A 24,073-nucleotide genomic window follows, 5' to 3' on the forward strand; every position below is an offset into this window, starting at 1 on the left:
AAATCTTCTATGTATTCGTATCTTTTTGTTATGGAAAATTTCAAATATAAAAATAAAGAGAGTAATATAGTCAATTTATATACACCCATTACTTAGCTTCAACAGTTGTCAACACATGGCCAGTCTTGTCTTATTTGTAACTTTCTTACTTCTCTTCACTGCAGATCATTTAAAGCCAATCAAGACATTGTATCATTTAATCTGTAAATACCTATATGTGTGTATAAAAGAGAAGTACTAAAAAAGCCAATAATAACAATAATCTTTAAATATTGCACTTTTTAAAAAGAGCATTCATTTCTTTATAGTAAAAATATCCAGGCACTTCAATTTTCCCTGTCTTGAAAACATTATGTATAGTTGTTTTATTCAAACCCACATCCAGAGATGGTTACACACTGTATTTGTTATCTCTAAAGGCTTTACCCACAAGGTTTTTTTCCTCTTTTTTTTTTCCTACCATTTACACAAGACAAGCTTTATGCCTTGTTTCACATCTCTCATTCTACCTTTCACTTTTTCACTCAGATTGGTGCTGCAGCAGTTAGCAGTTTAGAGATAAAGCCTGACAGGAAGAAGCCTTAACTATGCTATTTAGCTTTAGCTTTCTGCTTTAGAATATCTCTACTGCTATAGCATAGGACTTCTGCAGGAGCCCATTCGACTATGTTGGCATATGCACACATATGGAGGTACAATGGACTTTACTTTTTGTTGAGACTTGGTTGATAAATACTCTCTTCTCCATTGTCTTGGGTGGTCAGTTCTGAGATACAAACTACATGGTTTCTCAGGTTGGCCAAGGAGAAGTGAGCCCTAGTTGTCTAAAGCAGTAATCAGCTCCTTAATATACCCTTGAATTGGCTTTTCCTCCTTTCCTGTTTCACTTTTCTTGATCCTCTTGCACTGGTTCCCTATTTTTCAGAAAACCCAATCTAGACATCATTTATTTGTGAAAGAATGTAAGTCATTTACATTATAAAATTTCCCACATTTTGGATTCTACTGATTTGTATCACCGTATGGTATTATTTAATATGTTCTTCTATACTTTGCATTTCACCCATGTAGAAAATATATAGAAAGAAACTGAAAGAGGATATACCAAATGTATTCCCTAAATGCTGGTTATAAGGAATTATTTTATTTTTCTTTATATGTTCCTTTTATTTTCTAGTAGATTTCATATGCATTTATTCAACAAATATTGACTGACCTCTACTATGAGTTAGACACTATTCTACATGGAAGGGATGCAATAATGAATAAAAAAGACAAAAATTCCTACCTATACAGAATATACAGTATTTTATAGTCAGAAAAAAGGGTATATAAAGTTTCTACTAGTTGCATTGAATTTTAGATTAAAAGCCTTTTAAATTAGTTTTAGCTCCCTTTTTGGTGAGATGTGGAAGGAGAGATTAAAGAAGGCTTCTGTGTAAGAGAAGAAAGAATTGTAAAATATTTTCCTGGTTTTTATGATAGCAAAATATTTTTGTTCCTATTAAATTATTTCTGAATCTAATTTATATTGGTAACTTTAAATAAAGTGCTTTGCTTCTGATTTGACAGTGAAAATGAAGCAAGACTAGGCAGGTCACTAAAGATTATTTGGTCCTTTGAGGAAGATTATTTTTTTCCCTTTGTAAATCACATATTTTAATTGCTTCTATGCATTTTGACATCCAATTTTGTAATCTTTTGTTTGTTTTTTTTTTTTTAATCTTTTGTTTTTTAATTACTGAAAAATCTGTTACATTAACAGAATAGTTGCTAAATGTCTAATATGCTGTGCACAATCCTGGTTTTCATAAAAAGCAAGATTAATAATTGCTCTTCTTTTAAGATGATGATCATGAAGGAAAATGATAATGTATTAAAATGAGATTCATTTAGAAAATTTGGCTTCATTTTTGTTTGCTCACGAACAAGAATTTCCACATATGTTGACGCAACAGAAGTAAAATATGTATTATTCCTATATGGGTTGAAATACGTAAAGAATAAGGCTATTTTTTTATAGTTTGAATTTCTATGGCTGGACTCTAGCCAGTAGTTCATATTTCAGCTTTGTTGTGTCATGTCTTTCACACATACCATATCCCAGGGTACCTAACAGATCTAAATTTGTAAGTTTTAGTTTTAGAACAGTTTAAAAATAACCAAAAAGCACACTAAATCCTAAAATTAAGCAGTTTCTTTTTAAGATTTTATTTAGAGAGAGATAGATCGTGAGCAAGCAAGGGGAGGGGAGAAGGAGAGGAAAGGAGAGAATCTCAAGCAGACTCCCCACTGAGTGTGGAACCTGGTACAGGGCTTGATCTCAGGACCTGGAGATCATGACCTGAGCCTAAATCAAGAGCTAGACTAAGACACCCAGGCACCCCTAAGTAATTTTGAAATGAGTGGAGAGCTGATGAATTTCAATAAAAAGCTTAATATTTCTGTACTGAATACCAAGAAAATTTAGAGTAGCCATAGTTAAGTAGAAAAGACATTAAATGGGGGAAAAAAAGTACAGCATATACTTGAATACGTCTCATCTCCCTTTCTGTGCAGTCTTCATGTCAGCACCATTGCTGGGTATAGTGGATAAGGTGGTTGCTTCAGGCTCTGGGCTTTGAATGACTCTTGCTGCTGTAATAACCAGTGTTAAACATAGCCAGTCAGTGATTGGAAGAATCTTTAAATATATAGAATATATATATAAATATTTCTACATATTTAAAGAATTAAATATATTAAAAAACTTGAGCTTTAGTCAGAGTAGAGAGGATCCCTATTTCTTTTCCACCATCTCCCACTGACTGGCTATATTTATATTGACCTGATTTTATCTCTGTGGAACATGAAAAGAGTGTAAAAAGATAAACACAGTTCATACTGTGATTTAATTGCCCTGTGTTCCATATTCCCTCTGGGATGACCCTTCATTCATTTAATAATCTTACCTTTGAGACACAATTTTATTCTTAATCATGTACAGTGGGTTCTGGTTCACATAGGAGGATTCTGAACCTCTTCCCACAGACACACCAAATCTTCAGCTTTATACAAAACAATTTTCTCTGAAAGGAACCCAAAAACCAGTTGAGTGACTCCTACACATTAGGCAAATGAGAAAAAAAACCTCAAAAGAAAAAAAAAGAGAGAGAAAAAAACCTCATTGAAATAGGTAAGAGAGGCTGAGACAGAGTCTTGCCATAAACCCCATCCTTGTATAGCAACCAGTGGTCAAGAGGAGCTGGGCCAAGGATGGGCTCTACTGGAGGATTGGGAGTACTGAACCCCACAACTGGCACCTGAGAAATGAGTTTTTTTGAGTCCTGCGCCTGAGAGATGAGCCTCTGGAATATGCAGCTTTAAAGCCAAGAAACCTTATGTCTGTAGCATCCAAAGGGCCCATGAAGAGGCAGTTGCCTGAAAAGCACCCAGTCTTTGTGAAAGAAGTCTATGTTACTTACCTTAAAGCTTCAGCTGGAGGGGCAGGCATATAATTTAACATATATCTAGGGGCCTACTGAAACACTCACCAAAGACAGAGGCTGATGGGCTCCATCTTTGCACTTTCCCTCTGCATTGCTCCAGGTTGCCTGTATCTCCCAGAAAGGAGCTTGTGTACGTGTCTGGTCATCTGGTTGTGTCACTGTCACCCAAGACACACCGCTTGATTACTTGCCTTTGGTGGCGCCACCAGTAGGGCTTAGTTAGGTTTATAGCTTCTTTAGGACTATAGCAAACAGAAGCAGTTCTCAACTTTGGCACAGTACAGAGACAAAAAGACTGAAACATATCCCTAGTCTTTCTGTGAAAGAAGCTTTTGGCTTATTTTGAAGCTTTGGCTTGAGGGGCAGGCTTCTGATTTAATGTATATCTCGAGGACTGCTGAAATACTCTCCAGAGACTTTGGAATCTAGTGGGAGCCATCTTTGTACTCTCCCTCTACCTTGCTTCAGGTCACCAGAATCTTCTGGAAGGGAACTTGTGCACATGTCTGGTGCTCTGGCTTATGTCACTGTTACCCAGGACACACCCCTTGATCACCTGGCTGTGGTGGGGCTTATGTTTGCAGGTGCCACAGAACTGTAACAAATCGAGAAATGATTCGTAATTGGCTACTACCCCACATTGCAGGGCAGCAAACCAGAGGATGAAAAACACTCCTAGTTCTTCTGTGTTAAAGGCTCATTGGCTTATCTTAATAGCTGCTGTGGCCTGAGAGCAGACTTCTAATTAAACATACATCTAGGGACCAGCTATAATCCTCTCCACAGACTGGGGAGACTGATGGGTGCCATCTTCATCCTCTTTCTGCTCTGCCCCAGTTACAGGTGTCTGTGAGAAAGTTTGGCTCAGGTCATGATCTTGGGGTCTTGGGATTGAGCCCCATGTCCAGCTCTGTGCTCAGTGGGGAGTCTACTTCTCTCTCTCTCTCTCCCTCTGCCACTCTTCTCCTGCTTTTGCTCTCTCTCTCAAGTAAATGAATGAAATCTTTTTTAAAAAAGATCCATTCCACTCCCCTTCCCTTCCCTTATTTTTCCTTCCCTCTTTTATATTCTATCCCTGAGATAGAACCAATTTTTAAAAAAGATTTTATTTATTTATTTGAGAAAGAGAATGAGCAGGGGGGCAGGGGCAGAGGGAGAGGGAGAAGCAGACTCCCTGCTGAGCAGGAAGCCCAATGTGGGACTTGATCCTAGGACCCTGGGACCATGACCTGAGCTGAAAGAAGACACTTAACTGAGCAACCCAGGTGCCCCAGAACCAATTTAAGTATAGATATTAACTTGGATTTAGACTTTATTTTAAATATACAGAAAATATAGAAAAGAATAGAGAATATTATTGTAGCCGTTACTTGGTTTCTTCAGATTTTAGTATTTATCCATATTTATCTCATATCTTCATTTTAAATTATTTTGAAAACCCCATGCATCTCTCTGAAACTTCATTTCACCACCTTTCTTCTTAGGTATAACTACTGTTCTTAAGTTAGTGTTTTTCATTCCTGTTGAAGATTTTAGCATTCACACCCATTGTCTTCCATCATCCCCTAGGAAAGGACAGTGATTATATTCATCCCCTAGCACTGACGTTGGACTTAGTCATGTGATTTCCTCTGACCAATGATATACATTATGTTCCAGCAAAATCTTCTAAGAATCAGTTTGTGGTTTGCTGTGTTCTTATAAGAAATCAAGCCAACCTCAGAAGTCCATTCCAGGAGCGCCTAGGTGGCTAGTCAGTTAAGAACTCTGCTTTTGGTTCAGGTCATGATCTTGGGGTCTTGGGATTGAGTCCCATGTCCAGCTCCCTGCTTAGCAGGGAGTCTATGTCATATGTCCATGTTCCACAAGGAGGCTGCTGCTGCTCATCAGCCTGGATCCGAGGTTCAGTATTCTGTAGAGTAAGCTACACCCAATAAGTAATAGATGTAGCATTGACAATATATAAGCCTTCCTTATTTTAAGCCACTGAGATTTTAAGATTATTAGTGCAGCATAACCTAGCCTATTCTGGGTGCTACATCTCCCCTGTTTTTTAATATGTTAAATATATATTTATATGTGTATGTTTGTATATTTACTGTTCCAGGTAGCTGTAGTTCTCTTATTTTCACTGCTGTATAATTGTATTTATCATTTGCATAAATATGTCAGTGTTTAATTTATCCCTTTTCACGTACATGGAACTTGTTTCCAGTTTTATTAGTCATCTGTTGCTGTGTGACAACCACAAAATGTGAGTGGCATAAAGCAGTGAGCGGTTACCTAGTTTATGCACCTGCAGGTCATGTGAGGTATACCCTGCTGATCTCAGCTAGCCTTGCTCTGTAGATAGGCTCAGGTTTGGCTAATCCAAGCAAGGGCAGCTCTGCTTCATGGTTTTGTCAGCAAATTTGTCAAGCTGCTTTAAATGTTTCTCATCTTTTTTACACCACTGGGCTATCCAGAATATATTATTTTCATAGTATTGGCAGAAGTGCAAGAAAGCAAGCCAACCTCAGAAGTCCATTTTAAGGATCTGTTATGTCATACTGCTAATAGCCTGTTGGCCAATCCAAGTCACATAGCTGAGCCCAAACTCAAGAGATTTTCCATGGAGGTCAAGGAAAAGAAAGTGAGTATTTGAAAACCATAATATGCTAGTGTTTTTATTATTAGAAACTGTACTACAGGCAACCTTCTTCCATTATTGCCCTGGTGCATAATTGCAAGAAGTTATTTTCAGCATATAGCTGGAAGTAGGCTTGCTGGTCTGTGGGCAATTCCTCTTCAAATTTGCTATACATTGCCAAGCTAATTTACATATTCTCCAGGAATATATGAGTTTTCTCTTTGCATTCCTGTTAGCACTTGGTATTGTCAGATTTCATTTTTTAGCAAACTGATTGGAATGAATTGTTGTATCTTTGTGATTTTATTTTGCTTTCTCTAGCCACTAGTGAGGCTTATCATCTCTGAATATTTATTGGCTACTCATATTGCCATTTCTATGAATCATCTACTTATCCTCTCTGCTCACTTTTTTTTTAATTAGTAAAAGTCCTTTATATATTCTCTATTGAGAGCTGTCATATATTGCAGATACCTTCTTCCAGTCTATGGCCTGTCTTTTTATTTTGTTTATGGTAATTTTTAGTATACAGAAATTGGCAATATTTTAAATTGTAGCCAGCATTTCCTTGATGGTTTGTACTATCTCTTTTTAACTACTTTATTGAGATGTAATTAACATAGAATATATAGCATATATTAAAAGTGTTTGATGACTTTGGCATACTGGTCACATGTATGTATTAGTGAAACCATCCATCATCAGCATAATCAATATAATGAACATATTCATCACCCCCAAAAGTTTCTTCATACCCATTTGTAATTCTTCCTTCCCATTTTTTCCTACTCCTGGGTCCCAGGCAACCAGTGATATGCTAAGTATTTTATGTATCCTACTATCTATCTACTTTCCCTGTCAGTTATTGAGAGAAGGATATTGATTGACTTTAATTGTGGGTTTGTCTATCATCCTTTCAGTTCTATCAATTTTTACTTTAAATATTTTGAAACTCCTATTAGGTGCATACATGTTTAAAATGTATTATTCTGTCTTCTTTGTGAATTGACCCTCTTATCATTGTGTAATTGACCTCTATGCTAATATTTTTTTTGTTGTGAAGTCTACCTAGCCTCATATTTATGTGGCCACTCTTTATTTTGATTCATTTTTCATGATACATCTTTTTCCCTCCTATCACCTTATTTATTCATTCATTCATTTAGGGCAGGGAGGGTCAGAGGGAAAGGGAGATTGATTGATTGATTGATTGATTGATTGATTGGTTTCGGGTGAGGAGGCCCAGAAGGAGAGACAGCGAATCTTTAGCAGGCTCCACACCTAGTATGAAGCCAACACAGGGGTCACTCTCATAACCCTGAGATCAAGACCTAAGCTGAATCAAGAGTTGGACACTTAAACGATTGAGCCACTCAGGCACCCCTCCATTCTGTTACTTTTAATCTACTTAAATATACCAGTAACTTTAAAATGGTTTTTTGGGGGATCCCTTGGTGGCTCAGCAGTTTGGTGCCTGCTTTAGGCCCAGGGCATGATCCTGGAGTCCTGGGATCGAGTCCCACATAGGGCTCCCTGCATGGAGCCGGCTTCTCCTCTGTGAGAGTCTGTGTCTCTGCCTCTCTCTCTGTGTGTGTCTCTCTCATGAATAAATAAATAGAATCTTTAATTAATTAATTAAAAATGAAATTTTTTTGTGGATAACATGTAGTTGGATCTAACTTTTCATCCAATATGATAGTTTCACCTCTTAATTAATGTGTTTAGAGGATTTGTATTTAGTTTTTTTATATGTTTGGATTTAAGTCTGCCATTTTGTCTTTTTTTTCTTTTTTCTTTTACCCCTTGCCTTATTTTCAGATTATTCAGATTTTTTAATATTTTTGACTTTTTGGTTTTTGACTATATTTCTCTGTATATCTTAAATTTAGTGGTTGCTATAGAGATTATAATATATATAATTTTTTCACAGTTTCCTAAGAATTTATATTTTACTGCTTCAAGTGAAATATAGATATCTTGCTGCTATATAGGTCACTCCCCAATTTATGGTATAATGTCGTATATATTACAACTACATACATTGAAAACTCCACCTGACATTGTTTTCATTTTAACTTTCATTTCAAGTGTCATACATAAAGAACTTAGAGGAAAAAATAGTCTGTTATACATCTCAGTATTAACCATTTCTGTTCTTTATTTCTTAAATTCCAAATTTCCCTTTGGTATCATTTCTTTCCCCCCTTGAGGTATAGAGTGTGCTTTAGAGCACGTCTGCTGGTGGTGGATTCTCAGTTTACTTTCATCTGAGAACATTTTTATTTTGTCCTCATTTTTTTACAAGATTTTATTTATTTTCTAATGAGAAACTCAGAGAGAGAGAGAGGCTGAGACACAGACAGAGGGAGAAGCAGACTCCATGCAGGGAGCCCTATGTGGGATTTGATCCCAGGAGTCTGGGATCACACCCTGGGCTGAAGGTGGCGCCAAACCGCTGAGCCACCCAGGCTGCCCTGTCCTCATTCTTAAAGAATATTTTCACTAAAGAATTCTGGGTTGAAATTCTTCGAGTACTTTAAACTAGCTGCTTCAGAGATTTTTTTTTTCTTTCTTTGTCTTTGATTTTCAGCAGTTTGACTTTTTTTTTTTTTTAATATACCTTGTTTTGGGTTTCCTAGGCATCTTTAATCTTTATGTTGAAGAGACAACACAAAAAGAGAAGAGATGGTATCTAAGGAGGAAATTCTTTTTTTTTTAAAGGAGGAATTTCTAAAAACGACACATATTTGGGGGACAGGCAGATTAGCTATTAAAGGAATTTAAGGAGTTAATAAGACTGAGTGAAGATGATTGGAAGAAAGCAGAAATGTAGATGTGTGATCTTAGGCAAATCATGTAATATCTCTAAATCTTAGTATTCTCATTTGTAAAATTGAGATATAGCAACTAATTTGTTAAGGTCATGAAAATTAAATAATACATGGAAAGCCTGTAGTAGAACACCTATATAAATGCTCAAAAACAGTAACTTATTACAATGATCACTAAGACAGAAGATAAAACCAAGTGACTACAGTACATATGTCACATCTCATGAATTAACTTTTTTTTTTTTAAGATTTTATTTATTTATTCATGAAAGACACAGAGAGAGAGAAAGAGGCAGAGACACAGGCAGTGGGAGAAGCAGGCTCCATGCAGGGAGCCTGACGTGGGACTCCATCCTGGGTCTCTAGGATCACGCCCTGGGCCAAAGGTGGCACTAAACCACTGAGCCACCTGGGCTGCCCACATCTCATGAATTAGAACTCTGCTTCTTTTTCTGTCGTATATTAGCTTGTATTACGGAAAAATTTAATCATTTTAATAAATTGTAGGATAATCTCATTTATTAAAAAAATGAATTACTAAATTTTTGAGAGATAGCTGAGACTTAACTATAATTATTTAGAGTTTCCATTTACCTAAGCTCTGATTTATTGAACTTAAAATGATCTATTTGATTCAGTTTCACTTTTGTCTTTTGACAAAAGGAGTTAGTGTCTTCTTTAAAACAAGTCTTTTGGGACACCTGGGTGGTTCAGCGGTTGAGTGCCTGCCTTCAGCCCAGGGCGTGATCCTGGGGTCCCCGGATCGATTCCCGCATCGGGCTCCCCGCATGGAGCCTGCTTCTCCCTCTGCCTGTGTCTCTGCCACTCTCTCTCTCTCTCTCTCTGTGTCTCTCATGAATAAATAAATAAAATATAAATAAATAAATAAATAAATAAATAAATAAATAAATAAATAAAACAAGTCTTTTACCATCAACAGATGAATGGAAAAAGATGTGGTATGTGTATATATGTGTACACACACACACACACACACACACTGGAATACTACTTAGACATCAAAAAGACGGTATCTTGCCATTTGCAATGACGTAGTTGGAACTTGAGAATATTATGCTAAGTGAAATATGTCAATCAGAGAAAGACAATCATCATATGATCTCACTCATATGTGGAATTTAAGAAACAAAACAGAGGATCATAGAGGAAGAGAGGAAAAAATAAAAAAAATAAAATTTTACAAGATGAAATCAAAGAGGAGAAACAAATCATGAGACTCTTAATCATAGAAGACAAACTCAGGGTCGCTGGAGGGGAGGGGGATGAGGAGATGAGGTAAGTGGTTGATGGACTTTAAGGAGGACACTTCATGTAATGAGCACTGGATGTTATATATGAACCACTGAACTCTACCTCTGAAACTAATAATACATTGTATGTTAATTGAATTTAAATTTAAAAATTAAAACAAGTCCTTTAAATGTTCATTCTGAGGCTTATACTGAGTATTCTTACAGTATTTCTGCATGTTCATACTGTTTTTGGTGTGGACTCAAGAAGAGGCAACTGTACAATTAAAAGGTTTTTAGATAAAATCAGAAAGCATTTAATCTTTCTGAGCTTCAACTTTCTCATTAATAATGGTAAGATAGTGTTTACATCACACTGGGAGTGTGACTTTAATGACTTTGAAATTTCTTTGAATAAAAGTTTAAGAGTCATAGGAAGCACCTTAGGGAAAACAGCATAATGTCCTGTGTTTCTAAGGTGAGACCCAAAGAGCAAAGGTTGGAGAAATGGAAGGGAATGATGTTATATAGAGGAGTCACTCAAGTATCATTTTCATACTACACATGCTGTGTTTTCCCCTTTATTCTCCATACTCTCACTCCTCCTTGTAATTGGACCTGATAAAATCTCTAGAAGACTGGTATAAGAATAGCTTGAGTTATTTCATCCATCCACGTTTTCCATACTCCACCCCAGTCATGTTAAGAACTGATCTAATCCAACCATCTGCTTCATTTGACAGGTAAAAAAAACCCTAAATATAACAAGATGAAATAACCATTTTTCCACCCTAAAAGTATTAATCTCTTGGCCTACTTCATGTCATATTTCCTTATAATGATAGGAATTCTTAGTATGTACGAAGCTGTCCTTAAATGCTCCTCCTTTTTTTTTTTTTTTTACAAATGTACATGGTAAAATATTTAATAAACTATAACAAGGAGCATTCAGTGAAAACACAAACCTGTTGTATCTTTTCCCCACTCCCATTCCATGTTACATAAGCAATCACTTTAAAATTTGAGTTAACTTTAGTTCTTATTATTTGAAGTGTGGCTAGTTTGAATTGAGTTGTGCTGTAATTGTAAAATACATGTCAGATTTTGAAAACTTAGTATAAAAAAAGGTAAAATATCTCATGATTTTTATATTGATTGCTTGTTGAAATGATAGCTACTTTGCTGTTTTGTTAAATAAAATATATTAAATTAATTTTACTTGTTTCTTTTGATTATTTTAAAGGTGTTAGAAAATTTTAAATATATAATTTGTAACTCACGTTTATTGCTCATATTATACTTTTGTTGGACAGTGCTCCTCTAATTATTAGTAAGCATGTATTTCCTTTAGTTAATGTACCAAGTTTACTCATTAGATACCTGATTCTAGTGTGATTCTCATTCTTTTATAAAGGACTAAGAAGGGGTAGCCCAGGTGGCTCAGTGGTTTAGCGCCGCCTTCAGCCCAGGGCGTGATCCTGCAAACCCAGGATCGAGTCCCACGTCAGGCTCCCTGCATGGAACCTCCCTGCATGGAGCCTGCTTCTCCCTCTGCCTGTGTCTCTGCCCCTCTTGCTTCTCTCTCTCCATGTATTCTAATAAATAAATAAATAAATAAATAAAATCTTTACCAAAGAAAAAAGGACTAAAAAGGTTTTTTTCTGGAAAGTCTTAGGATTTTCCTATTTTTTGGTATTCTGTAATTTCATAAGCATATACAGAATTGTACATATTTTTTGTTCATTTTGCTTAGAACACTTGGTAAGCCCTACTTTGTGTCACACTCTTCAGCACTGAGAAATTTTCTGCTAATACTTTTTGGATTATTTTCTCCCTATTTTTTTTTTTCTTTTAAAAAAAAAATTCCTTCTGGGACACCTGGGTGGCTCAGGCGGTTGGTTGAGCATCTGCCTTCAGCTCAGGTCATGATCCTGAGCTCTGTGGGATCAAGCCCTTCCTCAGGCTCTTTGCTTAGCAGGGAGCCTGCTTCTCCCTCTCCCTCTTGCCTGCTGCTCCCTCTGCTTGTGCTCTCTCTCTTTCTGTCAAATAAAGAAGTAAAAATCTTAAAAAATTTTTTTCCTTTCTATTTCTGAATGAGAAAAGGTCTTGTATGATATTAGACCTCTAGTATTACATCTCTATTTTTCTATAATTCTCTTTTAATATTTTCTATTTTTCATTCTGTTGTCTTTTTGGCAGTGGTCCGGGGAAGAAACCTTATCCTAACCTTTCAATGGGTATTTAAAAATGAGATGAGATAGGGGTGTCTGGCTGGCCCAATCAGAGGAGTATATAACTCTTGACCTAGGGTTGTGAGTTCAAGCCCTATGTTGGGTGTAGAGATTACTTAAATAAATAAAATTTTTAAAAAATACAAGGAGATAAGCAAACATAGTCTTAGTTGTCTACAACCCTTTCTTGTTCTCTGTTCCTGTATCATGTATTCTGCCTTTATAACTGTGCTTTTTTTAATATCTGTGAGGTTTCAAATTAGATTTTTTTTTAAAATTTCCTTCTGTTTCCTTTTTGTTTTGTAGTCAGTGGTGTATTTTGTTGGGAACAGGGTTCTAGAAGTGAAGCACAGTTCAGATAATGAAAATGTATAACCAAATGTGTAGAAGCAGAAATGTAAAGAGTTTCCTCTGGGAGCAGTGATAATCTGATCATTTTAATACTGCGGATGTAATGAGATAGGGCTTGAACTAGCATGAATATGGGTGAGAACCAACAAGAAAAGAACTGAGGAATTATGCAAGAAAAGTAAGTGTAATTGTTAACTGATTTCTCCACTCTAAAAACTTCCACAGTGCCTCCTTATTGAACTTATATGCTCCCTTGTAGTGTTAATTATTATATGCATATGTCTTTCTAACTAAATTGTGACTCTTCAAGGCAGGAATTATATCTTACTCATTAACTTTTTTATAAGTACTTATTGAGCAAGCACTATGCCAGAGGCTGGGATAAAGCAGCAGGCAAAGACAAATAATCCCTGCCTTTAAGGATGCTTAATTACTTAAATCTTTCACAGTGCTTAGAATTAGATGCTAGGTATGCCCAGAGAAATATTTGTTACTTAACCCAACTTTAAAAGGTAATATTAAGATGATCTATTTGTATCTGTTTAGGTGTGTTGCAAAATTTATTTGATATTAAACTATTCTCTCTTTAACTTGATACCAAAAAAATACTATGCATTCAAATTAAACTAATATCCTTCACCTTATTTATAGATTTTTTTAAAATTGTTTTTATTGGGATCCCTGGGTGGCGCAGCGGTTTAGCGCCTGCCTTTGGCCCAGGGCGCGATCCTGGAGACCCGGGATCGAATCCCACGTCGGGCTCCCGGTGCATGGAGCCTGCTTCTCCCTCTGCCTGTGTCTCTGCTTCTCTCTCTCTCACTGTGTGCCTATCATAAATAAATAAAATTAAAAAAAAAATTGTTTTTATTTATTTATGATAGTCAGAGAGAGAGAGAGAGAGAGAGAGAGAGAGGCAGAGACACAAGCAGGCTCCATGCACCGGGAGCCCGATGTGGGATTCGATCCCGGGTCTCCAGGATCGCGCCCTAGGCCAAAGGCAAGCGCCAAACCGCTGCGCCACCCAGGGATCCCTCCTTCACCTTATTTAAAGTAATATAGCACATTGATAGAATGAAAACAGGCCATTCTTGAAAGAGTCCAGGGTTTTAGTTTGGCTCTACTGTTGAACAGGTTTGCATAAGAATCTTAATCTCCTTTATCTTCTAAGAGCCTCACTTTCTCATATGTAAAACAAAGGTTAGATCTTTTAGCAGACACTTTGAGTCCAAAATTGGAAACATTTTTCATTTCCATTGCCTTTGAATAATCTTGTGGCTAAACCATCTAAATACTTAACTGAATGGAAATGACAGAGAGCTGTCATTTCGTGTTTTATTTGAATTATAATCATTGACTATACTGGTTTTTTTCTCTTTTACAGACTTGGGTCTAGATCAATATACAATAAAACGCTTTGATGGAAAGGTAAGCAAGCCATGAAACTTAATGTACATATCCTGTTGTTTGCTAAGAAGATTTTAAAGTTCCTCTAGAATTATTTGTGAGAAATTTCTGAATGCCTGTTTATCTTATCAAAAGAGGATGTTTCTTAGGTTGGAAGGCCTGTAAATGCCTTCAGATACTTCAACAGAGAAAATCAAGCAGGTTTTTCTACATTTTTCCATATAAGGTAACACTCATGGGTAGCCTGCTGTACATAATAAGGGCTAACTCAGTGTATGTTGACATTTGCATTTTAATTCAATTGCCATCATAAAGCTTAACAAGCCCCCCAATATTACATTTGCATTTCTTATAAAAACACTAATTATTATTTGACCTTGTTCAAACTTTGATATTATATAGCAGTAATCCTAACTAGAAAATTGTAGAGATCTTTATTGGTGCTTTATAATAATTATGAAGGCCACTCCAAATTTGTATATACATTTGCATTATACTTATTCAATTCTTTTTTTTTTTTTACTTTCAATTCTTTATGCACAAATAAATCACATAATAAATTGTTCTTAAGTATAGAGAATGAAACTTTAGATTTTATTATCTCAAGGCAGTCCATTAAACATGTTTTTCCCTTTCAGGCTGACTTCTACCAAAAGAAAAAGAAAATATTACACAGGGTCAGAAAGAAAAGTAAAAGGTCAATTTTACAGAGGAGGAAGAAAGCACATCAGAAAGAAGAGAGAGCCAGAGATGGCTCTCCAAAGCTTAAGGAGAAGGAAATCAGAAGGAAAATCATGCAGTGGCTGGAAAAGGCAGGATCACAAAGAGGGTCTAAATGGGTGGAGTCAGGGTTAGCAGAAACTGCTCTTGCAGGAGTACCTCAATCCTGCATCATTACATAACTCAGTCTACTCATAAGGTGAAGATAGAGATGCTAATAAGATCTTTTGTACAAGTGGAAAGAGTGAGTGGCCCCCTTAAGAGTTGAGAACTCTCAGTCAAGGCTTCCGGCCTAACAATTACCTTTCCCATTCAGATGGCCCATTGCTAACATCTGTATCTTCTTTTAAAGTCACATATTCTAAAAGAAAAATGATCAAAAAGAGCATTGAACTAGAATGTTAGGAGACAGGTTCAGAGCTGGCTCTGCTTTGGGATAGCCACACCTCTTTGATCCTTGGTGTCTGCTTCATGTATAATCAAGTACCATAACCATGTGAAGAGTTACTGCAGGCTCTCATGTCAAGGTCTGATTTCAGAATCTGGCAAGTCAGGCCCCTGTTTTATCTTTGTGACACTCAGAGTCCAGCATTTGTCTGACATACAGGAGGGGACCAATAAACATTTGATGACATGAAAAAAATCAACTAATCAATCCTGTATTCCTTGGAGATATGACTCAGTAAGTCAGTAATATGTTATAGCAATATCAGTCTAACAAATCAGTTTTTGGTCCCTGAAGGAATTCAGAGTAGCATGAGAATTCTGTCCTCTATTATACACGTGTATGTATATAAACCTGACAACACATAAAGAAGTTGAATATGTGTAAGTTGAATAGCAAATTTACATGTTATAGGGGAATTTCCATTCGCTGAGGTCTCCCAAATATAAAATCTCTAGTGGTCCACTCATGTTTCATATAAGCTCTTTAATTTTTTCATTTCAACCTATAACTGTTCACTGGATGTTAAAAATAATGCAGCTTTGGGCATGACCCTTGAGTTCCACCTTTGTTTCAATTGTATTCAATTTATGAACTCTCTATATTCTATCATTAATGAGTGTCATTTGCTTTTTTCTTATTTCCACTGATTTTTGTAACATAACAAAAGTAAACTGCAATAAAACATTGAAGTATTTGAGCATGCACCTTACTGTAGAGACCAAAACACCAGTACTTCTTTGTTTGGAAGGCAGACTTTGTGACAGATTGTAGTGCAAATGTTTGGGCTCTGAAGTATAAAATTCTGAAATGGGAATAGGAAAGGCAGGATTTAGGGATCCCAACGTATAGTGTTTGAAAGTATAACTATACGAGTCATACTGCAATTCAGACATATGAAAGTAGACTTTATGGTACCAGGGGAACAGGTTCTGAAAGAGAATAGAAGAATGGCAGACATGCATAGGAGGTGTGGAACTGAGCCAGCCAGCTTGTCCCCTAGCAAAGAGTGCACAGATTTTCCTTTCATCCACATTATGATATGTGTATTTAGTCCTTTTGCCGGTACTTCATTTAAATATTGTATTAATTTCCATCAAATACATCCTGAAGTCTAGATTTGGAATGAAGGTTATGCTTCTTTTTTTTTTTTTTTTTGAAGGTTATGCTTCTTTTTTTTTTTTTTTTTGAAGGTTATGCTTCTTAAATAGGATTTTTATCTGAGTTCACCTCTAGTTTATGCCTTTATGAATAGTCTTTTATTTCATATGAAGTTTAAGAAAGTAGTGTCTGTGCTATTTTAAACCTTGTATAATGAGGAGTACAACATTCAGGGTTTAATCAGTTTAGAAGTTTTTCCAGGGATTTTTGCTGTGTATAAAGTCCTTCACTTGATATTTGTGATAAGGATCAACGCTTAGTCAACTGTTGATCCTATAATTTTCCTTTAGATCTTCATGTCTCTTGTTCTCCCAGATTATTTTCATTCTTAAGTAGCAGTTTCCAGGGTATATAAATCCAAAGACAATTTTCCTCTTGAAAAAACAGATTTGTGTGTAGTAATTATAGTAAATTTTATGCAAGATGGCCAGAAATTTAGTCCAAAGCTAATAACCTAGAGGAATTTCCTTTTAAGCTTGCTTTGATTTTTAAATGGGTCATTTTTTCTCACTTGTTTTAACTTGAAAGATAAACTAGTTATAATCTACTTAGATGCATCATTTGACCAGTAGGAAACACTGCCTCATTTTATTGTCTTCTAATTGAACTATACTTTAATCTTTTTGTCATTGAAAGCAAGAACATATGTAGAAATAGTATCATTTTAGGGTGTTTTCTCATTTGTGTTTGAATTTCATGCAATCTCTAGATGCAAAATAGCAAAGAAGGCCCAACTGATATTGAGAAATAATTGGATAGTTAGTTCTTGTTTTGGTGCCTATCATCTTTTCTGTTTGACTAGAAAATGCCCTGAAGTAAATGTAACATTCCTATTTCAACTAATAGTGAAATTGAATTAGATTAAACAGCTTTTGAATTTGGGGGAGGATAATTTTCCAGAGCCCATCTCTATCTAATGTTAATGTACACTAATCCTTTACAGTAGCAATTTCCTTTGTAAAAAAGGCATCAAATACATTATTATTGGCACTTACATCATTTATGCATTTCAAAAGTATCTACTGATAATACAAAATACATTCTGACTTTTGTTTTAGCATAGTATACCATAGATTTTTTTAAATGCACCCTCCTCCTGCAATGTCCGTGGATTCTCCTTATGACTTATTAATGCAGTTACTTCATGAAGTTTAGATTATTTCTTTAATGAAAACCTCTATTTTTTTCTGGGTTTAATCTTTTAATCACATAATAACATAAAGTATCATTTCTAAATGGAGCATTTATGTTGCATAATCGTCAAATATTTCTTTCATTTAATGACTTAGTTGCTGTTATTTATTGGTGTGGCTTATCCCATGTGGTTATACCCTTGATTTTCCTGTTTCTCTTAGCCCTCCTTTTTTCCCTCAGCATATCAAAGATAGAAATTGTTTTGGATTTTCTGTTCCTGTTGTATGTAATAGACAATACTCTCTGGACCAAACATCACCATTTTTTTTTAATTATAGTAGAAAACTGCATAGTCTAGGCAAAATTGTTTCTTAATCAAAAATACCTGTATTCCAGAGTTTTGACATAATCATCTTCTCACTTCTAAAAACTTTTATAAAGTTCATAATCTTTTTCAAATAACAATGAATTGCCCATTGAAACTAAATTGTTCATTGTTATTATTCCACCATGTATTTCTTTTTCAGAAGATAGATTTTTAAAATTCTTTTTTCCTTATCAGATTCCCTTTACCCTCAGCCACTCCCTGGATATTTCAGAAAGCATGCCTCTGGACTGTGTTTTCGTTATTTATATTTACTGTTCCCTTAGAATCTCTCCAGTTTGGAAGAAAGAGTTAATATGTGTTTTATTCCTATCTCTTTTATGATACCTACAAGAATATTTGTTCACATGGAACAGAGAAAATATTTTTATATCAAATTAAAATCACATTGTCAATAACAACAACAACAAAAAGACATTGTCCACATTCAGGTGAAAGAGGTAAAAGTATGGTCAAAGCCTAGAAAGAAAAGTACTGATTACAGTGATTGTAACAGAAAAAAATATCATTAGGAAAAAAAGATGGGAGCCATAGTTAAAGATCAAAGCTTTACTATAACCAAATGCTTTTAATGCTTACTAGGTAAAAAAAGTTCTTTAAAATTTTTGATAAATGAGCTTTAAAAAGCTATTCTCCTTAGGGGGAAGTCTTGGTTCCCCAAGAGGAATGTGAGCACATTTTCCCCTATAACAAATACTCTTAGTACTTTGAGTTGTTTATTTACTTCATATCAGAGATAAGATCTTAGTCCAGAATAAGGACAAGTACAGTATTACTTCTTGACATTCATAGTAAATTATGTAAGGGTTTGCCTGTCTTCTAGGAGTGAAATGTATTGTAGATCAAGGAAATGTAAATTAGGAGAGAAGAGAGACTGAAATCACATGGGACAAGAGTTTGATGAATTTTCACATTTCTTTGAACTATTTTAATTTTGCACATATTTATATAGCAGTTTATGATGTTATGAACTCTGCAGCTTTCACTCGGCACATTTTTCATTCTTTCTTTTGGCTTCCAAAGACTTGAAACTACTCAAGTCTAATTTCTTGGTGAATGGATATATTGTTTCAGATTTTTCTGTTAATAGATACAAATATATAGACAATTGTAAATTTTTATGCCATGTTTTTATGTTTTTTTTAAAGACTTTATTTATTCATGAGAATCACAGAGAGGAGAGAGAGAGGCAGAGACACAGGCAGAGAGAGAAGCAGGCTCCATGCAGGGAGCCTGACGTGGGACTCCATCCCAGGTCTCCAGGATCACACACCCTGGGCTGAAGGCGGCGCTAAACTGCTGACCCACCCGGGCTGCCCTGTTTTTATGTTTTTATTTGCCCTACGAGTCCTTTCTTTACAGTAGAATATATCACCTGTGTTGTCTTTCTTTTATAATAGGGAAATTTTTGCTTTGAAAAAAGTATAGCAGATTGCAAGAGAATGCACAGATTTCCCCCACTAAAAGTAGAGCATTCCTATGGAAGGTTTCATTAAGCTGAAACAGCATAAAGCAAAGAAGCTATTACCATTTTCATAAAAGCAAAAATCCTCTTTGGATTTTTCTCTGTTACTTAAAACAGATACGGGCATAGGCTTTCATAGGACAGGAATGATATAAAGCAAACTTTCAGACAACAGAGAACCTGTAATTCTTGGAAGCCTGAAGTTCTCCACAAATATTTTATATTCACATATTTTAGGGCTGAAGATTTAGTCCTTTTAAAAAAACCACATTAACATATTCACTCATTGGTTGTCGGTGGTTTATTTTTGCGATTTAAAGTAAACTTTCTAAATGAAACATACTTAGCTCTCTTTGTCTCTTGCAGGAATTATTACCAATAATAACTATATGACAAAGAATATTGAAGCCTTTTGAGTGTTTATTACATACTACACTCTATTTTGTTTTTTGATTTTGGTTCCATGTGCAATGTGGGGCTTGAACTCATGACCCCAAGATCAAGAGTTGCATAGCCTCGGACTGAGTCAGACAGGCACCCCTACACATTGTTTTAAGTTCTTACATATAACTCATTTAATCCACACAGCCACACTTTTAGACAATGTACTTACATATAACTCATTTAATGCACACAGCCACACTTTTAGATAGCTTACTACTTTATTCATCATTTTACACATAAGAAAATACATAAAGATTAACTTTATTATTTTTTTTAACATAAGATCATGTAGGTAATAAGTGCAAGAGGCATGATTCCAAGTTTGTAATCTGACTTCACACTCTACCGTCTTAAGCACTGTGGTATCTTATTCATATATCTAAATGATTTGTCTATATGATCTATTTGTAAATAGAAATTTCTCTTGTCAAGTAGTTATTTTATTTTAATACCTTGCTGCCATTTGTGCAAAAACCCCACAAAAAACAAACAAAATCCTTGATATTTCACTTTCTTTTTGCTAAGCATGTTGAAGTTAATTTTTTCTGCTTTGATAAAGTACAGCTAGAAATTCCTATTAACCTGAGAAACTACATAGTATTTTTAAAGGACGAAAATATAAAGAATATACAAATTTTAACACTTAAATTTAGGAATCAGAATTTCAACTTCATTTTTATTTGCTCCATTATTTTCTCATATGCCACGAACATGAGCAGGCATTTTGAAAAATGCTGTGTCTTTTCTTTTTATTGAAATGATCTCTTAAAGTGCGCACTGTCCTCTATATTTGAAAAATTAGATCTTGGCTCATTGTCCTCTAGATACTAGAGTAGATAATGTTTCTGTTAAAAACTAAACTTGCTCTCAAATATTGATTGGTTTTGTGTTAAATGTAGCATCATTTTAATAGGGCCTCTTATTATAGTTAGTCTTTAAACAAACAAATGTAGTTTGGATCATAATTGCATTACCAAGGAACTCAACACTCTGATTCAGCATTTCAAGAAATCCTTTGACACCTGTTGCAGTTTTATGTTTTACTTTTAGTCTATTTGTTCATCTTTGTTCTTTCCCATCCAAAGTTCTCTAAATAATTTTTAAGCCATTTTCTCAGTTTTCTCTCTTCTTACAAATTAGCAAATTTCGTTCTTTTATAACACACCACATCCCTAAGAAAATCTGGCTTCTGTGTCTGAAATATTTTCCAAGGGATTTCCATCTTGAACATCTTAAGTATTTGACAACTATGTGTAAATAATTAGTAGATATTATAAGTATGCTGAACTTGAGTATGAAAAATATATTATGGATTGCTGTACTTCTTAGTATGTAATAGCACAGAAGGAAAAGAGTGTGACTTTAGATATGACAATCCTATATTCATATATGGGCTCTGCCTCATACTTAATAGATAACCTTGGGCAAGAGACCATTTAAGATATCAGTTACCTTCTCAATAAAATCATGACAATGTGGTAAAATATCTGGCTCTACAAATTATAGCTACTTTCCATGACTTTGAGTTGATAACTCAATTTATAAAAGGAGTTAGCTGTTACATACATTATCCTCTTGGTTTGTTTGAAATACTGCATAATAGCATCTCCTCTGCCTAATTGCTCTCTCCATGCCAGTTATATCAGTATAAAAATTTCTTTGGGTTCTCTATATGGAGCAATTGACTAGGATTAAATAGTCCATGAGCTGAAGAGATCTCTGATTTGTTTTCTCATATCTGAGCTGTCCTTTGTTCACAGTGATTCATCTCACCCCCATGTGGTAAAATACTCTGGGTCTCTATCATATCAAACCGAGGCTTTGGTTTGTAAATTGCTAATAGCATATATTTCTCAGTCAAGAACTTTTATCATGCTGCTAAGCTTGTTTTGAGAAGTATGGTAAGTTTGGGTTGAATTGTATTTCACATCCAGTGATGTTTATTTGTTGAAAAAAATACCTTTAAACCCATTTGATAAATGAAGAAATTTTGGAGTGCTGCACCCAGCTAAATCGGCTAAGCTACACTGCTTCATCAAATGTCATCCCCTATGATTTTTATCATGAATATGAATACTAATTATTTGTGCAACATCATTTTGCAGGAGACCGGTTTCTAAGTAGTCATTCTGAACTCTTTCTTAGAGTAGTTACCAACCCTTTAAACTCATCTGAGTTTGGTTACCTGTATTTTATTATGGGTGGTAAAGCAACAAATTTGCCATGAATTTTAAAAATATTATATCTGTGAGACATCCTAGGAGGAAACCTTAATTAAAGAAATGCTTTGACCTCTCATGACAAAAATGAAATGTTTGCTTTCCCTTTTCTTTAAGAAACAGATTACAGATTATTATTCATGTGTGTATGTGTGTTTATAGTATTATGAAGTTTTTATACAATTGTGTGTTTCATTTGGGGGAGGTTAGGAATTGAGATGTTGGAGTTTTTGTTTTATTGTACCTGGCAGATAATATATAAAACATTTCTGTGTATTCCTCACTTCCTGTTTCTGGGTGTTCAGTGATTTTGTTACAGATCTAAATTAGTCCTTATATGTTATAATACTTTGTTATATGTATGTTTGATTTTGGAGTTTTTGTTCATGTAATCAAACAATGTCCATTTTTTTTTCTTTTTCTCATCTTCTGATCAGGATTTCTGGCAGGTACCGACTCAGCAGCATGTGCTTTAAAATAATTAATGTTCCAAAATCCATAGTAATGCTTCAGGGACAAAGGTTCAGTGCATGCTCATGTCCTTCCCCTGTGCCTTTCAGAATGATTCCATTCCTGTCACTTTAAATTAACATATTTTATCTTTAATATGACAATTCCAACACTGCACTGGTACTTGAAAATATAATATGTAGCATGATTTAAAAAGAAGTTTTAACTTTATTTGTCACAGAAAAGATCAAGAAACCATTACCACTCTGTTGTATAAGGGATACTCGGTTAAATTGGGTTTAACTAGTCTTAGTCGGGATGTCATGTTCCTAGTTAAGCTGTAACAGGAATGGTGAGGCAACAGTAATTTCAAGTGAAAATTAATCTTTTTTCTTTTGAAATTTCTTAACATAGTAAATACGGATAAGCTTAGTTGCGCTCTGTTAAAAAAAATTGGCATTATAGGAAACAACTGGAACATTTAGAAAGACTTCATTATTTTGCTTTTTTGAGCTAATCAACAACTTTAACTTGGAAAATCATGAACGAGAATATATAGGTTGTAATCTGGCAAAGGAGAATTTCAAGGACTAACCTAAGAAGTACTATTTAAATTGATCTTTGAAAAAAAAAATAAATAAATAAATTGATCTTTGAAGACTTAGACTCTTTAATTATAATTTATAAATTTTTTAAATTTATTCATTTAAAAAAAGACATTATTCCTGTATTGCTAATAGAAACATAAACTAAATTACCATATCTCTTATTTTAAAATAATTAATGCTATAATGAGATCACAATGTGCTCTTTATTTTTATATAACATTTTTCCTGTGCTTCCTTTTTTTAAAAAAAATGGACTATATTTTTAGTAGTCTACTTACCAAACCAATTATCCTGTTACTGGTGCAGTTGATTATCTTCTGCATTTAACTACATTTTGAAACAGACCAACAAATACTTTAATAATTATGCCAAAATAATTTATTGATAATCTCAGTATCAATGTTTCTAAGCCTGGAAAATCTGTTTTAGAACAGCCATGGCACAGCTATATGCATAATGCTAAGGAGAGTAAATCAGATAAGATATTTAACACCTGTGATTGAGGAAAGCTACTTCCACTTCTATAATTGTGGCAGGACAGTTTGTAGGAGGCATCTAAAAACTCTTTCCTTTGATAATTGTATGGTTTAAGTCTTGAAAATTTAAAATTACTTGCCTCACATAGCTGTCCCTTTAGAGAATGAGAAGAGAAATAGAGGTGGGAATTGGTTAAGTGCTTAGAAGTCTTTGGAAACCGCAGCATTGGGTAGTCAGCCATCATGGTTGACAAAAGAGCACTAGTCTTCTTTAAACTTCCACTATCAAAGGTGATACCCTTTGCTGAGTAAGGGTTCAGAATCAAGTTTTAGTATATTATTAAGGATATCTTGTTAATAAGCTTTTTGTTTAAAATAATAA

General features: G+C 34.8%; 1 protein-coding gene across 6 annotated transcripts in view; it reads left to right on the forward strand.

Annotated features, from left to right (window-relative positions):
• MICU1 (mitochondrial calcium uptake 1) overlaps positions 1 to 24,073 on the forward strand; it is a 248,469-nt gene that overhangs the window by 93,944 nt on the left and 130,452 nt on the right. For 5 of the 6 annotated variants that reach the window (XM_041748273.1, XM_041748275.1, XM_041748274.1 and 2 more), the window contains 2 exons: positions 14,162 to 14,205; positions 22,595 to 22,606. In XM_041748273.1, coding sequence (XP_041604207.1) covers positions 14,162 to 14,205; positions 22,595 to 22,606 — 56 coding nt within the window. The remainder of the gene's footprint in view (positions 1 to 14,161; positions 14,206 to 22,594; positions 22,607 to 24,073) is intronic. The other variant, XM_041748278.1, reaches the window with a different exon arrangement.

Source organism: Vulpes lagopus, chromosome 3 (genome assembly GCF_018345385.1).
Source record: "Vulpes lagopus strain Blue_001 chromosome 3, ASM1834538v1, whole genome shotgun sequence".
NCBI classification, from domain to species: domain Eukaryota; kingdom Metazoa; phylum Chordata; class Mammalia; order Carnivora; family Canidae; genus Vulpes; species Vulpes lagopus.